At 42.5% G+C, this 15711-nt stretch overlaps 1 protein-coding gene across 8 annotated transcripts in view; it reads left to right on the top strand.

The window, feature by feature from the left end:
• XPNPEP3 (X-prolyl aminopeptidase 3) overlaps positions 1–11529 on the top strand; it is a 36118-nt gene extending 24589 nt beyond the window's left edge. For 6 of the 8 annotated variants that reach the window (XM_023762267.1, XM_023762266.1, XM_006098537.3 and 3 more), the window contains 4 exons: positions 2077–2162; positions 5163–5343; positions 6389–6509; positions 7502–11529. In XM_023762267.1, the coding sequence (XP_023618035.1) occupies positions 2077–2162; positions 5163–5343; positions 6389–6509; positions 7502–7668 (555 nt within the window). In that variant the 3' untranslated portion in view covers positions 7669–11529. The remainder of the gene's footprint in view (positions 1–2076; positions 2163–5162; positions 5344–6388; positions 6510–7501) is intronic. The other 2 variants (XR_001350207.1, XM_023762268.1) reach the window with 2 other exon arrangements.
• Positions 11530–15711: the final 4182 nt, after the last annotated feature.

Genomic DNA, 15711 nt, shown 5'->3' with positions numbered 1-15711 from the left:
CTTGCTTATGAAGAATACAAATTTATATATATATTATTTTACTCATAAGTGTATGATAATGCTAGTTGTTTTCTAATTAAATTTATTCTACCAGTTTGCCAGAAACAAAACCACATGATTCTTCAAAGTTAGTTACTATATGTGCACTCATTTGATCATTGTGGTGTGCCAGGTTCCATGTTTATTTAGATGTGAATAAGATATGCCCAGTAACATGACATGTAGTAAGATAGAGATGTCCCCCAAGTTTTCTTCTTCCCCCACATGCATTTTGATGGGGAGCAAAAAGGGAAGTAACATTCTAAAGTTAAATGGTTAAGCCCTAGCCAGTTTTGCTCAGTGGATAGAGCATCGGCCTGCGGACCAAAGGGTTCCGGATTCCATTCCGGTCAAGGGCACGTACCTTGGTTGCAGGCTCCTCCCTGGCCCAGGCCCTAGTGGGGCTCGTGCAGGAAGCAACCAGTTGATGTGTTTCTCTCACATCGATGTTTCTCTCTGTCTTTCCCTCTCTCTTCCACTTTCCCTAAAAAAAAATATAAATAGTTAAATGGTTAAGAGTAACTGTATTTTAATAAGGCTCTAGATAAAATCCTTATCTAGGATTATGTTAATTAATAGTGATAGTGATAATGGTAACATGTATGATGTGCTGATGTTTGCACCTAGTAATTCAAACCCAAGCAGGTTCCAGAGCCAATGCACTTAACCACTATGCAATAGTACCTTTCTATTTTTTTTATTAAAAAAACTTTTTTAGCCAAAACCGGTTTGGCTCAGTGGATAGAGCGTTGGCCTGCGGACTGAAGGGTCCCAGGTTCAATTCCGGTCAAGGGCATGTGCACCTTGGTTGCAGGCATATCCCCAGTAGGAGATGTGCAGGAGGCAGCTGATTGATGTTTCTCTCTCATCGATGTTTCTAACTATCTCTCTCCCTTCCTCTCTGTAAAAAATCAATAAAATATATTTTTTAAAAAACAAAAAACCTTTTTTATTGATTGATTGATTTTTAAAGAGAGTGAGTAAGGGAGAGAGAAAAAAAAAATCCACTTGTCCACTTGTTATTCCACTTATATTTATGCATTCATTGTTTAATTCTTGTATGTACCCTGACTGGGGATTGAACCTGCAACCTTGGCATATTAGGACAATATCTAACCAACTGTGCTACCTGGCCAGCGTGCAATGGCACCTTTCTTAAGCCAATATGAGTTCATTTGAAACATTTAGATCAGTGGTCCACCCCATAACAAAGAAACGGAATTTCTAGAGGATGAGGCCCAGAAATCAGGATTTTAAAAAGATTCCCAGGTGATTCTAATGTGCAGCCAAGGTTGAGAACCACTGATTTAGATGGTGTTTCTTTTTTTTTTCCTTAATCCTCACCCAAGGATATTTTTCCATTGATTTTTAGAGAGAATGGAAGAGAGAGGGAGAGGCAGAGAGAAGCATCAATGTGAGAGAGACGCATCGATGTGAGAAAGACACATCGATTGGTTGCCTCCTGCATGCACCCTGACCAGGGCCAGGGAACTTGCAACCAAGGTACATGCCCTTGACCAAAATCGAACCTGGAACCCTTCACTCTGCAGGCCCGATGCTCTATCCACAGAGCCATACAGAATAGGGCTAGGTGCTGTTTCTTATGAGAAGGAACCAGAGAGGATTAGTCTCCTTTAAATTAGAGCTTTTAAAATCTATTCTATATATATAAAAGCCTAAGCCACTGGCCGATCGGCTGACCGTCTGGTAGCTATGACATGCAATGACCACCAGGGGGCAGACGCTCAACGCAGGAGCTGCCAAGCTGCGGTGACTTGGCAGCTGAGGTTCTTGGGTAACACACCCGGAACCAGAGAGGAGGGAGTCCAATTCCGGGACCCCCTAAGGGGATGTGGGAGAGCCGATTTCAGCCCAGTCCCCACAGGCCAGGCCGAGGAACCCCATCGGTGCACGAATCCATGATCCGGGCCTCTAGTATATATAAAACATGAAAGGCACAAAGGGTTTAAGTTAAAAGAAGAAACAACTGAGAATTTAGGGGTCACCGACTTTGACCTATTGTGCTTTTTTTTCCAGGATGGGGAAATGGTGCTGCTGGATGGAGGTTGTGAATCTTCTTGCTATGTGAGTGACATCACCCGTACCTGGCCTGTCAACGGCAGGTACGTCTTCTACAGATCCCACTGCTTCTTTGGAGTGTGGTTATATTTGGAATAAATGGCTAATGAGATAGACAGGTCCCCTCTAGCTCAGGTTAACTGCCTTTGCAAAGTTCCTGATTATTTTTTAAGATTGTTTAGTCATCATCACAGGATCAGGGACCTAGAAACACCTAGTTAACATCCACACACATACATATATGTGTATATATAGTATATATGTATTTAGGTTGGTAGATAGATTGATTGATAATGATTGATGCATTTAAGGAACTTACTCACGCATTTGTAAGGCAGGCTGGAAACTCATGCAAAAGTTGATGTTGCAGTCTTGAGGCAGAATTCTTTCTCCAGTATAGCAAGGCAGTTCTGGCATTTGAATTCATTTAGTATAAGATACCTTGTGGCCCACGCTTCAGCCAACCAACCAAATAAACTGTTGGCGCCTTTTTGAACCCTTGAATCCAGAATCTCTGCTTTGTGGACATATATCAATAAGTTCAGCCTGTTCCAACTTTGTGTTCCTTTCAGTTATCCCACATATTACTATCCATTTCCACACACATTCTCAGATTTTTATCTATATAAGTAGGAAAAATCATGCAGTTCTCTTTGGATTATCATGCACCTCCTTGTGGGTCACACTTTGCACCTAACCTTTTGGGACCTGCTAGGAGTACAATCTAGTTAAAAGTCCAGAGGCAAATACCAAGGCACCTACCTAAGGGGAGAACCTGTAGGTTCTCAGTCCAAACTAGATTAGTCTCAGATGGTGGGAGAAGGGCTGCTTCTGCCAGCAAAGAAGACAACAGAATTTAGGGGTTCATTGTCCCTAGCTTCATCAGGATCGATCAGAATTGCACAGCTCAGATTTGTGCATTCCAGTGTATGTAAAATTTACATTTAAAAATATGTACTAGTGCCCTAACCGGTTTGGCTCAGTGGATAGAGTGTCGGCCTGTGGACTGAAGGGTCCCAGGTTTGATTCCGGCCAAGGGCATGTACCTTGGTTGTGGGCACATCCTCAGTAGGAGGTGTGCAGGAGGCAGCTGATTAATGTTTCTCTCTCATCGATGTTTCTAACTCTCTATCCCTCTCCCTTCGTCTCTGTAAAAAATCAATAAAATATATTTTTAAAAAATATGTACTAGTACTGTGGTGGCATGGAGTATGGGTATAACCATAATGTTGATAAATTTGAACCTGGGAGTTGGGTATGTAGGTGTTCATTATACCATTATATTGTTATACTTAAATATTAGGGGACATTTAGATTCTATCCTATATAATAAAAGAGTAATATGCAAATCGACCGAACGGTGGAACAACTGGTCGCTATATTGCGCATTGACCACCAGGGCGCAGACACTCAATGCAGGAGCTGCCCCCTGGTGGTCAGTGCGCTCCCACAGTGGGAGTGCTGCTCAGCCAGAAGCCAGGCTCATGGCTGGTGAGCGCAGTGGTGGTGGCGGGAGCCTCTCCCGTCTCCATGGCAGTGCTAAAGATGTCCAACTGTGGGCAACGGGCCTAAGCCATCTGTTGGACATCCCCCAAGGGCTCCTGGACTGCGAGAGGGCACAGGCCAGGCTGAGGGCCCCCTTCTCCCCCCTCCCCCCAAGTGCATGAATTTCATGCACCAGGTCTCCAGTTATAATTATAAAAAAACATTATAGTGAACATTTTTGTACATACAGCTTTTTTTGAATTTCAAATATTTTCTTAGGATGGATTCTTAGAGCAGAATTACAAGCTCAGATTTTATGAGCATCTTTGAAGGCCTTTGACTTAATTGGCTGTACTACTTTATGGGAGTGTAAAATAGTACATGGAACTATGTATCATATACCACCCCATTTTAATTTTTTTTCCATTTTTCCCCATGATTGCTGAAGAAATTGTTACACTAAGGACACCTAGAAACTAGTAAATTACTAGTAACTGAAGTATGGACTAGTTTATCCCATGACATGGCTTTGCCTCTAAAAAAAATAGATCCCTAAGCTGCTTTTTTTTAAAATATATTTTATTGATTTTTTTACAGAGAGGAAGGGAGAGGGATAGAGAGTTAGAAACATCAATGAGAGAGAAACATCAATCAGCTGCCTCCTGCACACCCCCCACTGGGATGTGCCCGCAACCAAGGTACATGCCCTTGACCGGAATCAAACCCGGGACCCTTGAGTCCGCAGGCCGACGCTCTATCCACTGAGCCAAACTGGTCAGGGCAAGCTTCTTTTTTTTAATAGTAAAAAGTGGAAAGGATCAAGAGTGACCTGGTCTGGCCCTCTGGCTACATTCAGGGCTGGGTGCGTCCTCTAGCCTCACCTCATTTATATCTGCTGACTGTGTGAAGGACTGTTTCTGCCCCAGTTTGAAGGGTTATTGCTCTTCCTGTTGAGCATCTAGGGTGTGATTAAGGTCCTGTCCGTAATGCCTGTTGGTATGATTAAATATTTACAGTGCCTCCTCATCATCGCCTTGGAGTTTTCTAATCAAACCACTAACAGCAGGGCTGGTGGAGAAGGCAGTATGTTCGCCATCCTAGAATTGACGAGCGCTTTTACACATTATGTTTTGGGGAAGAAAGATGTAAGTCGTTTTGAAAGAACTTACATTGTCTATAGATAAGGGTTGGGGGGCGGGGGTTGGTGCAGGAGGGCGTTTTAGGGTAGGAGTACAGTCTGGAGGAAGAAATATTTACTTCTTTTGATTGGTTACAGGCAGCAGTCTCGAAAGTTCCTGCACATGCTGGATGTGGTGGTGGCTGGTGGTCAGTTCATAGACCCTGGGAGCTGATCCAGAGCTTCTAACACACATCCAAATATGAGCGGTCTTTCGTTAGTTGGCACGACACCGTTAACTGGTCAACTATTCCTGTCCCTTCCTCTCACTCTCCCACTGCTGTCATTTGACTTATAACATCTCAGAATTTTTTTCTTGTCACAAACTTCCTGCAATATCAGTCAATTCCAAATTTGCGTTCTTTGGTTTTCCTGTCCCCAGGTTTACGGCACCTCAAGCAGAACTCTATGAAGCTGTTCTAGAGATCCAGAGAGATTGTCTGACCCTCTGCTCCCCCGGAACAAGCTTGGAAAACATCTACAGCATGATGCTGACCCTGATGGGGCAGAAGCTTAAAGAGTTGGGGTTCCTGAAGAACATTAAGGAAAATAGTGCCTTCAGGGTACCTCACTTCTTTTGACTCAGTTCTCAAGAACACCTTACATGCTGCTCGGTTTTTATGTAAAGCTCATTAGATTTAGAAATGGTCTTTGTGATTCTTCATCTGTAAAAGGGATTTACAATGAACCGGGATTACAACAAAGGGAGTCAGTACTTATTTCTCCCAGAAGGTGGCAGCACATTCTGGTTCATTGCATACTGCATAGTGTGCAACTAGCTCAGTCGTCAGAAGACATAAAATGAAGTCTGGTGCAGAGGGTGGAAAAGGACACAAAAAGGAGGAGAGGTTAACTCTTGATTCTTTTGTGCTAATTTTGAAAAGGTAGAGGTCGAAGGGGAGGGTGTTTGTTACTTCAGTGACACTGTTGAGACTTTAACAATATCCTCAAGGGCATGTCTTTAGGGAATTTCATCTGCATCCAAATGTATTCAGTAAAAATGTAAAGCCTCGGCTTTAAATTAAAATTCCGGGTGGTCAAGCCAAACAGACCATTAAGGCATCTCCCATCTCCAAGGTTAGGCTGCCAGGGTTTCTTTTATCGATAGGAAAGAAGCTATAAATTCCTCCTGCTCAGGCCAGCAAATCTTTAATTAATGGATAGAAACATCCAGGCCAGTAAATGCCTAGTAATTGCAGTGCTATTTGATGTTTCAGCCTGCTCCACAAGTTGCTGTGAGATACCTGGGGTCTCCAGAGTAGACTTCCTGAGAGGGATGTGTGAATGTGGAAAAGAGAACTATTCTAACATAATCACCCTCCTTCAAGAAAAGAGATTTTTATTAACCATAGTCATTACTGGGCTTACCCAAGTCAGCATGTGTGTAGTATATGAAATACTGGGAGTGGAAATGTGGATTAGTTAGAATGCATTGGCAGAATTTCATTCGAGAGGTGGCAGTGATCAGGTCTCTTGGTCAGTAGCCTAAGGACAGATTAAACAGAACCATGGGGGAGCGGTTAACACCTATCTCGCTGACTTATACATGCCCGACTGCCCCTCAAGGGGCCATTGCTCTAATAATACTGTGGCAATTACCTTTTCCAGGCTGCTCGAAAATACTGCCCTCACCACGTTGGCCATTACCTGGGGATGGATGTCCATGACACTCCAGACATTCCCCGATCCCTCCCTCTACAGCCCGGCATGGTGATCACAGTGGAGCCAGGTAAGGGGATAGGGAGTGTTAGCAGCCTCTACCCCCGTGGGACATGTAATAGTGTCAGATAGAAAGGTAACCACCATGGCGAGGGTGAAGATTGATATGACAAGAGTAAGTTTTAAATACTGATGCTGTTTTTGTCATGAAAACAGATCTCATTCTTAGATTTCAAGTGTTTTTATCTCTAAATTAAGTAATTATAGCTGGGACACGTCTTTCATACCACCCTTTGAATCCAGGTAAACGTTACTCTCTGGCCTTGCATATCACTTAGTCCAGTTTGGTCAGCACGTGGGTGCTTCCTTAGACTTTGACTACAAAATCCTTTTTATCACAGAGCAGAAGGTGAGGAAGTTTATAGTTTCTTTAACTTGAAAAGAGTGTTGTCTTTCTGACTTCATGATTAGAGAGGGTACCTTGGGCTCTTAGAATTTCCAAATGTTTATTAAAGTCCTCTTATTTTTTTCACTTTACATTTATGGCTTATTGAGAGGGCTTATTTGAGTATTTCTACAGCTTCTGGTTGTTCAGGCTAATAATCTACATAAGTGGTATTTAAATATGTTTTCAGATACCTTATGTCTTTATTTTAGCAAAGTTCCCTTTTTCCAGGGGACTATTAGGCAAAGAAAGAATACATTTATATAATCTACTGGTTCACAGCATATGCTGACATACTCACAGTTTAAGTAACTTTAGTGGCCTGCTTGAGCCACTAGAATATAACAGAATCATGATCAGCATTACCATATGGAGCCTGTAGTCTACTATACAAAATAACTATAATAATAGTTCTAATAATGATAGTCAACATTTATTGACCATTATACTAGACACTTTTATCTGTATTATATCATTTAATCTCCATGACTCTAGGTGGATACTGTTAAGATCCTAGTTTTACAGATGGATTGTAACACAGAGAGATTAACTTACTTGCCCCAAATCATCCAGTTACTGCCATTTATGAACAGCACATTCTTTTTCCTACTTCTCAGGCATTTATATTCCAGAGGATGACAGAGATGCTCCAGAGAAGTTTCGTGGTCTTGGTGTACGGATTGAGGATGATGTAGTGGTGACGCAGGACTCACCTCTCATCCTTTCTGCAGATTGTCCCAAAGAGATCAGTGACATCGAGCAGATCTGCAGCAGGGCCTCTTGACCCTCATTGCAGCCCACATGCACCTCAGGTTCAAGGGTGTGCACTGGCGTCTGTGCACCTGAGCTTCCCGAGTGCTCTCTGTGTGGGTACGTTTATGTGTGTGTGTCACTTGGGAGTGTGGGGCCTGTGTGAATGAATGTATGTAATTGTGTGTGTGGTCTTTTTTTTGTTTTAAGTAACTAGAAATCTGGAAAATTGAATTTTTGGACTGTATGTTACTGCAACTTTAGTTACATTAATTCTATAGAATTAATGACCCAGGCAAGTTTAACTTTTAAACAAAAAGGTAGATCTTGGTTACATATGTTCATGCATTCCAGTTAACACATTTAAATGTACAGAAATTCTTTCCTCCCCAGGTCTTTTCCTTGCAGTGCTTTTGCTGAGACCCAGTTAACATCATAAGATATTTGTATGATGCTTATATTACACTAAAAACCAGTGATCGTGTGAGGCCCATGTATGCCTTTCATGGTGCCAACCTATTCCAGAGCCTGCACATCTACCGGAGCCACAGGAGCCTCATGGGCACTGGGGTCCCGCAGTCCCACCAGTCAGCCTCCCTCCAGACTCCAGCAACAGTGTATCAGACAAAACAGTTCTGAGCCTTTCTTGCTACTTGGTTGCCTAGGGCCTGGAAAGTATTTAGATTCTTGATAAGGAAGGACATAGAAGAGAAAGAAAAATATCTATGTGTCTGCTACAGATCCAGACCTCCATCCATCTGTTCTCAATCTAAAGATGATTCCTGTCCTAGACACCCATGCTTCCTGTGTAGATTCTTCGTGCACTACTCCTCATAGCACATCCTTGAAGCTGCTGCCCTAGCCAAGGGCAGGTCCTCTACTTACCCAGTTAAAGTGGGCACCCAGGTTTCAGAGAGCTACCCTGTTACCGTTCTGTGATTTCTTCTAGTGCTAACAAAAACAAATATGCTTATGCCACCAAGTGCCTAGAAACAGCCTAAGGTCCTTTTCTTTCTCTGATGTTAGCACTGGAAGCGTCATATTTCTCTCAACCCAGCATTGGACGCAGTTATGCAAGAACTCAGTTGTACAAGTTTGCAGAGTGAACAGGGCTAGATTATTGCGTATGGTTTATTTGGGACCTTCTGTCAAAAAGGGAAGCTTCTAAGAACTAGTGTGTCCCCCTCTTAAACTTGTGTATGAGCCCAAGATGTATAAAACATGCTGATTGTTGAAGCAAAAATTTGAGGGTTTTTAAGAAAATATTTGTATTAGCAAAGCACGCTCGGGGATTAACACTCCCTGCAGTGATACCGGCTCGCCTGTCTTATCAGGAAATCCCAAGGTGCAGAGCTCAAAGCAGACAGGTAGTGGCTTCCTCAGGAGACAAAGGTAATGTTATAAACCCAAGTGATATAGATCGTGTCCTGACAGCGTCATCCACAAATGCTTGCTTTGTTCACCGTATCTCAGCCGCTGTGGGAAGGGATGGCCGCACAGCTGGAGTCATCATCCCCTGCCTGCCCTCCTGCTCACTTCTCAGTCCTGTGCTACTTTCCAAACGAAGCGGACTTAAAATGAACCCACAGCTTGGGCTTCTCACCCGGGGCCTCCGGGGCCCTCACGGCCCTTGGCTTGGGTTTCTTTTGTTCATTCACAATCCTGAAAGGTTTTTCCTTTTCTTCCTAGAAATCATTTTCTATGGTCTTCACTGTTTTAGCTAAACACTTAGGCAGCTTTTATGTACAGCAGCATACTTGGACATGAACCAGACTCCTTCCGGTTAGATTCCAGTGAAACTGTGCAGGTGTTATGAGTAGTTAGAATGGCTGTTGTGGAGTCCCTGATCCAAGAATATCGTCCTTTGAGTCCCAGATTAACCACCACAGCTAACCATTTGATTCAGACTACGGAACCATCACGAGATGACAGTGGACATCTCAGAGCAGTGTCTTAGGGGCTGTCTGACATATCCAGGATCTGTGAGCAGATAATCGCGCACAGTGCAGGAACCTCATCCATTCTTCGCCACACCACAGACATACCCCACATTTCCCTTCATGAAGTATAATAAATACTTCCTATATATACCAGGCTCTCTCCTATAATGAAAACCCTAATTTAAAAAAATCTTTCAAATGTTCCACTGGGATTTTTCTCCCTGAATTGAATACATGAGATTGGATCCTTAACTATACCATCTAAATGAAGGAAGCATAGCTAGTACTCTCTGCCGCATACTCTGTGTTGTTTTTTGTTCATCCTCACCTCAGGATGTTTTTTCCATTGATTCTTGGAGTGGAAGGTTGTGTGGGGAGAGAGAGAGAGAGAGAGAGAGAGAGAGAGAGAGAGAGAGAGAGAGAAACATTGATGTGAGAGACATATTGATCAGTTGTCTCCTGTACTCACCTTGACCTGGGCTGGCTGGTTCCGGGCCTGCAACCTAGGTATATGCCCTTAACTGGGAATTGAACCCAGACCCTTCAGTCCCCAGACCAACACTCCAACAGCCAAACCAGCCAGGGCTACCGCATACTTTTATGTGTTTATTTCAGGAATTACTGTTTCCCCCCACAATCAGGAAGTGGACTGTGGAGTAAGAATTCACCCTTCCCATAGTCATAACATCCAAGTTAGGAAGCTACTTGTGATGGTGACTCCCAGTTCTCAGTGTGGGTCTTCTTTCAAAATATTATTATTTTCTTACTGATTTTTATAAGGTCAGAAAGAGAAAACTCCTAACTAACATAGACATTATATCTTAATTGAGATTAAGATCCATGAGACAGCCCTGACTGGGTGGCTCAGTTAGTTGGAGTGTCATCCCGTACATCAAAAAAATAGGGTTGCAGTTCCATTCCCAGTCGGGGCATATACCTAGGTTTCAGGTTGATCCTCAATCAGGGCATGTACAGGAGGATACAGATCTATGTTTCTCTCTTTCTCTCTCTAAAATCAATACAAACATCTCCTCGGGTGAAAAAAAAATCCATGAAACAAGTTAAATCCTCAGATCGTAACAAATTAAATAGAAAAATTGGGTTTAAAAATTTTTTTTTAAACGTATGTAATCAATGCCCTCTTCAGCTTTCTTAATAGTAGATTACAAATACGATGCATGAGATCTGCCTCTCCCTCTCCTGTACCCATGCCAGAGATCACAAGTAAAGCATAGTGACTGTCCCATCAGCCCATGTATGACCTCGGTCCTTCGTAGCACAGTGTTTCTGACAGTTGCTACCAATAAAACAGTTGGAATTGGAGTAAGACCCTCTCTGCAATCCCTCCACTGGCATATAAAAGATGATGTAACGTGTGTGTGTGTATTGGAAACTGAGTGACAATGTAACTTGTGTGTGTGTGTGTATTGGTCCAGAATGGTGGCAGCATAAAGGACCGAGCTTGGAAGAGGTTTTTATGGTTTGGTTAATTTTTTTAAATTTAAGCTGTTAGGGTTAAGTTTTAAGCCTGGGCAAATATATTCAAGGTAAAGTGTTTTATGCCCTTAGTAAAATGAGAAGGTGAATACATCATGAAACCCTATCGTTACAGCAGAATTCCATTGTCACAAAGCACGTGGGTTCTCCTGGCTGCTCTTCTGACCTCTGCCTCTGTGTCACGGAGGAGCTTGGGGTGAGCATCACTGTTGTTCGGATCAGGGGTCCCCATGAACTCAAGGCCCCTTGGGGTGTGCTCATGAGGAGCTAAGAGAACTGTGGTCTTTGTGAGCATTTCTTAATGCTTTGAATGACTTTTGTGCAATTATTTAAATTCGATTTGGATAAAACGCTGTTACTTTTAAGGCCCTTTCCGTTGAAAATAGTTATCTCATTCCCCAACAAGGGAAAAGTATTTGTTACTGCCATTTTAAAAATAAATCATAAAACAATAAAAATGTTTGCACATGTGCGTTATTTTCAAATCTAGAGTTTACTGCTTTAACTTTGAGAATATATTGATTTACAAAATATTTTACTTTACAGTGTGTTCATTAACTGCTATTACAAAATCATGATAGCACCCGGCCAGCATGGCTCAGTGGTTGAGCATCAACCTATGAACCAGGAGGTCACGGTTTGATTCCTGCACATGCCTGGGTTGTGGGCTCCATCCCCAGAGTGGGGCATGCAGGAGACAGCCGCTCAATGATTCTCTCTCATCCTTGATCTTTCTCCCTCTTCCTCCCTCTCCCTATCATTACAAAGCAGTGAGTATCATGTCATAACAGAGTTACAGGGATGACATGAAAGAGGAAGGATGGACTACATTTGTGAAGGGAGTCAAGCCCACTGGTCAGAGAAGATAACCCTATGAGTTTTATAGTAAAACTAGAGGCCTGCCGAAACCGGTTTGGCTCAGTGGATAGAGCATCGGCCTGCGGACTGAAAGGTCCCAGGTTCGATTCCGGCCAAGGGCATGTACCTGGGTTGCGGGCACATCCCCAGTAGGAGATGTGCAGGAGGCAGCTGATTGATGTTTCTCTCTCATCGATGTTTCTAACTCTCTATCTCTCTCCCTTCCTCTCTGTAAAAAATCAATAAAATATATATTTAAAAAAAAAAAAAAACTAGAGGCCTGGTGCACGAATTCGTGCACTGGTGGGGGGCATGGCCTGCGGAGATCGGCCCACTGTGGGAGTGCACTGACCACCAGGGGGCAGCTCCTACATTGAGAGTCTGCCCCCTGGTGGTCAGAGTGGGTCATAGCGACTGGTCTGGTCCTTCCACCGTTGGGTTGCTGGGCTTTTATATATATAGATTGCCCACACATTATAGCACTTTCATTTACATTATCTCATTTATGCTTATGTTGAGCCTGTGAGCCACGTCACTAACCTCATTTTACCGATGAGGAAAATAGGCTCCCTGAGCATTCGACTCACCCAACGTCATATTGTAAGTAGTTCTGGATGGAATTCAGTTTCTTGAACTTGAAACTGATTTGTAAACCTAACACTCACTGAACTCTCATTAGGCCATCAGAATGCATTATATCATCTAATCTCTGCAGCAACAATTTTTTTAAAAATATATTTTATTGACTTTTTACAGAGAGGAAGGGAGAGGGATAGAGAGCCAGAAACATCCATGAGAGAGAAACATCGATCAACTGCCTCCTGCACACCTCCTACTGGGGATGTGCCCGCAACCAAGGTACATGCCCTTGACCGGAATCAAACCTGGGAAATTTCAGTCCGCAGGCCAACTATCCACTGCAGCAACAATTCCTATCACACCTCATTTTATTTTTTTTTATTTTAAAATATATTTTTATTGATTTCAGAGAGGAAGGGAGGGAGAGAAACATCAATGATGAGAGAATCACTGGTCGGGCATGTGCCCTGACTGGGAATTGAACCATGACCACCTGGTTCATAGGTCGATGCTCAACCACTGAGCCAAGCAAGCTGGGCTCACACCATGTTTTATAAATGAGAAAAACAAGACTTTCAGAAGCTCAAGTAATTTGTCCAAGCTAGGATTTGAATTGAGCTACGACTCAGTACCTGAGCCCTGAACAGCCCTACTGCACTGTGCAAGTGAGCACTCCAGTTCTCAGTGATCCTGACTGCCATGGTGCAGCTGGTGTCAGACACACCTGGGTTAGAATCCCTCCTTGGCCATGTACCAGCTCTCTCACCTTAAGATCATTTTCTTAGCTTTCTCTTACCTTCAGGTTCCTCGCTTATAGAATAGGAATCATATGTATCTGGCTCATAGCATCTCCACTTTTTCTTTGATTTTGCTTTTAACCCAATATGTAATCATTACTGTTGTCTGCCTTTATCTGTAGGGCATAAGCTACATGAGGAGGGCCTAGGACTATCTGTACACATCTTGTTCACCATTGTAACTCCTACATGCAGGGCCGGGCCTGGCACATGATGCGTACCCAATAAATATCTGTTCAATAAAGAACTCATCCCAGAGGGGAAAAAAGTTCTCTTTCCCAGCTTCATTAGGTATGACTTCCCTGGAAGGATTCTGGTACAAGTAACCAGGGCAATGAGATATTATGAATGGCCAACCTTGGGTAATTTGGGACCATCTCCTGCCAAGGGAGGTAGGAGGGTGATTGGCAACCCTACCAGAATCACAGGTGGGGCCAGTATCACAAGAGTGACCCATGCAGTCACACAGGCCTTGGGACTCAGAAGGGCCCTGCACATGGGTTAATGCTCTGCTGTTGCTCTTGAAATTCTTAATAATTTTTGAACTAGGACCTTTGAATTTTCATTTTGCATGGGGCGCTGCAACTTATGCAGCTGATCCTGATCACATCCAGTGGGTGGTGAGGGACCAAAAAAAAAAACGGAACGGGAGGAAGTTTTCTACCAAAAACAAGGTTTGGGGAATGATAGAAAGTCCCAAACTGGAAACATTGTGTCTACGTGCCCAGCTCCTCATGAAATAGACTGTGAGCTCCTCTGAAGCAGAGATTATACCTTATTCAGTGCTGTTTGTAGCTTAAAACGGTACCTTGCGTTTTCTTTTAATTAAGTTTATTATTTTGAGGTAATTTGTAGATTCTACATACAGTTGTAAAACATAATATGAGATCCTGTGTGTGCTGTACTCAGTTTTCTCCAATGCTAACATCTTGCAAAACTGTAGTGCCATATCACAACCAGGATATTGGCAGAGATATGGTCAAGATTCAACACTGCCATCACCACAGGCATCCCTTTCTAAAAGAGCCACACCCACTTCCCTCCCACCTTCGTACCCCACTCCTGGCAAGCACTAATCTGTCCTCCATTTATATAATTTTGTCGTGTCAAGAATGTTACATAAATAGACTTATACAGTATGTAACCTTGTGGGACTGGCTTTTTTTTCACTCAGCATAATTCTCTGGAGAGTCATCAGTTGCATGTAACAATGGTTCATTTCTTTTTACAGCCAAGTGGTATAGATGTACCACAATTTAACCATTTCCCATTGGAGGACATCTGGATGTTTCCGGTTTGGGGCCATTACAGATAAAGCTGCTAACATCTGTGTATGGGTTTTTATGTGAACAGAAGTTTTTATTCTTTGGAATAAATGCCCAGGACTGCAATTGCTGAATTGGACGGTAGTGGCATGTTTACCTTTCAAATATACTGCCAAATTGTTTCCCAGGGTGGCTGTTCCATTCTGCATTCCACCTGCAATGTATGAGGGATCCAGTTTCTCTGCATTCTCGACAACAGTGGCGTTTGTCACGGTGTTTTGTTTTATACTTTAGCCATTCTAATAGGTGTGTACTGACATCTAGTTGTGGCTTTAATTTGCATTTCTGTAATGGCCATTTATGTCGAACATCTCTTTCTGTGTTTATTTGCCATTTGTATATCCTCTGATGAAATCGCTCTCTGTCTTTTGCCCATTTCCTAACTGGATCATTTGATTATTGACTGTTGACTGTTAAGAGTTCTTTCTATATTCTGGATATTAGTGCTTTATCACATATGTGCCTTGCAAAAACTTCCTCCCACTCTGTCGCTTGTCTTTCCATCCTATTAACAGAGTCTTTCACAAAGCAAACGTTTTAAATTCTGATGAAGTCCAATGTATCAGTTGTTCCTTTTATGGATCATGTTTTTGGTGTCAAGTCTAAGAACTCTAGCCCTAAATCCTGCAAATTTCCTACTGTTTTATTCCAAGAGTTTTATAGTACTATGTTTTACATTTAAGTTCATGATACATGAGGAGCTAATTTCTGTATAAGGTGTGAGAATAGGTCTACGGCCTTATTTGTGTTGTTTTCTTTGCCCATGGATGTCTAATTGCCCCAGCACCATTTGTTGAAAATGCAATCTTTCCTCCACTGAATGGCTTTTGTATAGTTGTTAAAATTTAGTTGAGCATATTTGGGTGGAGCTTTTCCTGGGTTTTCTGTTCTGTCCCATTGACATATATGTCTGTTCCTCTACCAATAGCACAGTCTTGATTGCTGTAGCTGCATAATAAGTCTTGTAAGCAGGTAAAGTGACTCCTTTTCAAAAAGAGTCTTGATTTTCAAAATTAGTGATTCTTCCTTTTCAAAATTATTTTAGCTATTGTAGTGCTTTTGCCTTTCCATATAAATTTTA

The sequence above is a fragment of the Myotis lucifugus genome, unplaced genomic scaffold (genome assembly GCF_000147115.1).
Source record: "Myotis lucifugus unplaced genomic scaffold, Myoluc2.0 scaffold_239, whole genome shotgun sequence".
Taxonomy (NCBI): Eukaryota; Metazoa; Chordata; class Mammalia; order Chiroptera; family Vespertilionidae; genus Myotis; species Myotis lucifugus.
This window is presented reverse-complemented; position numbering and strand designations above follow the sequence as displayed.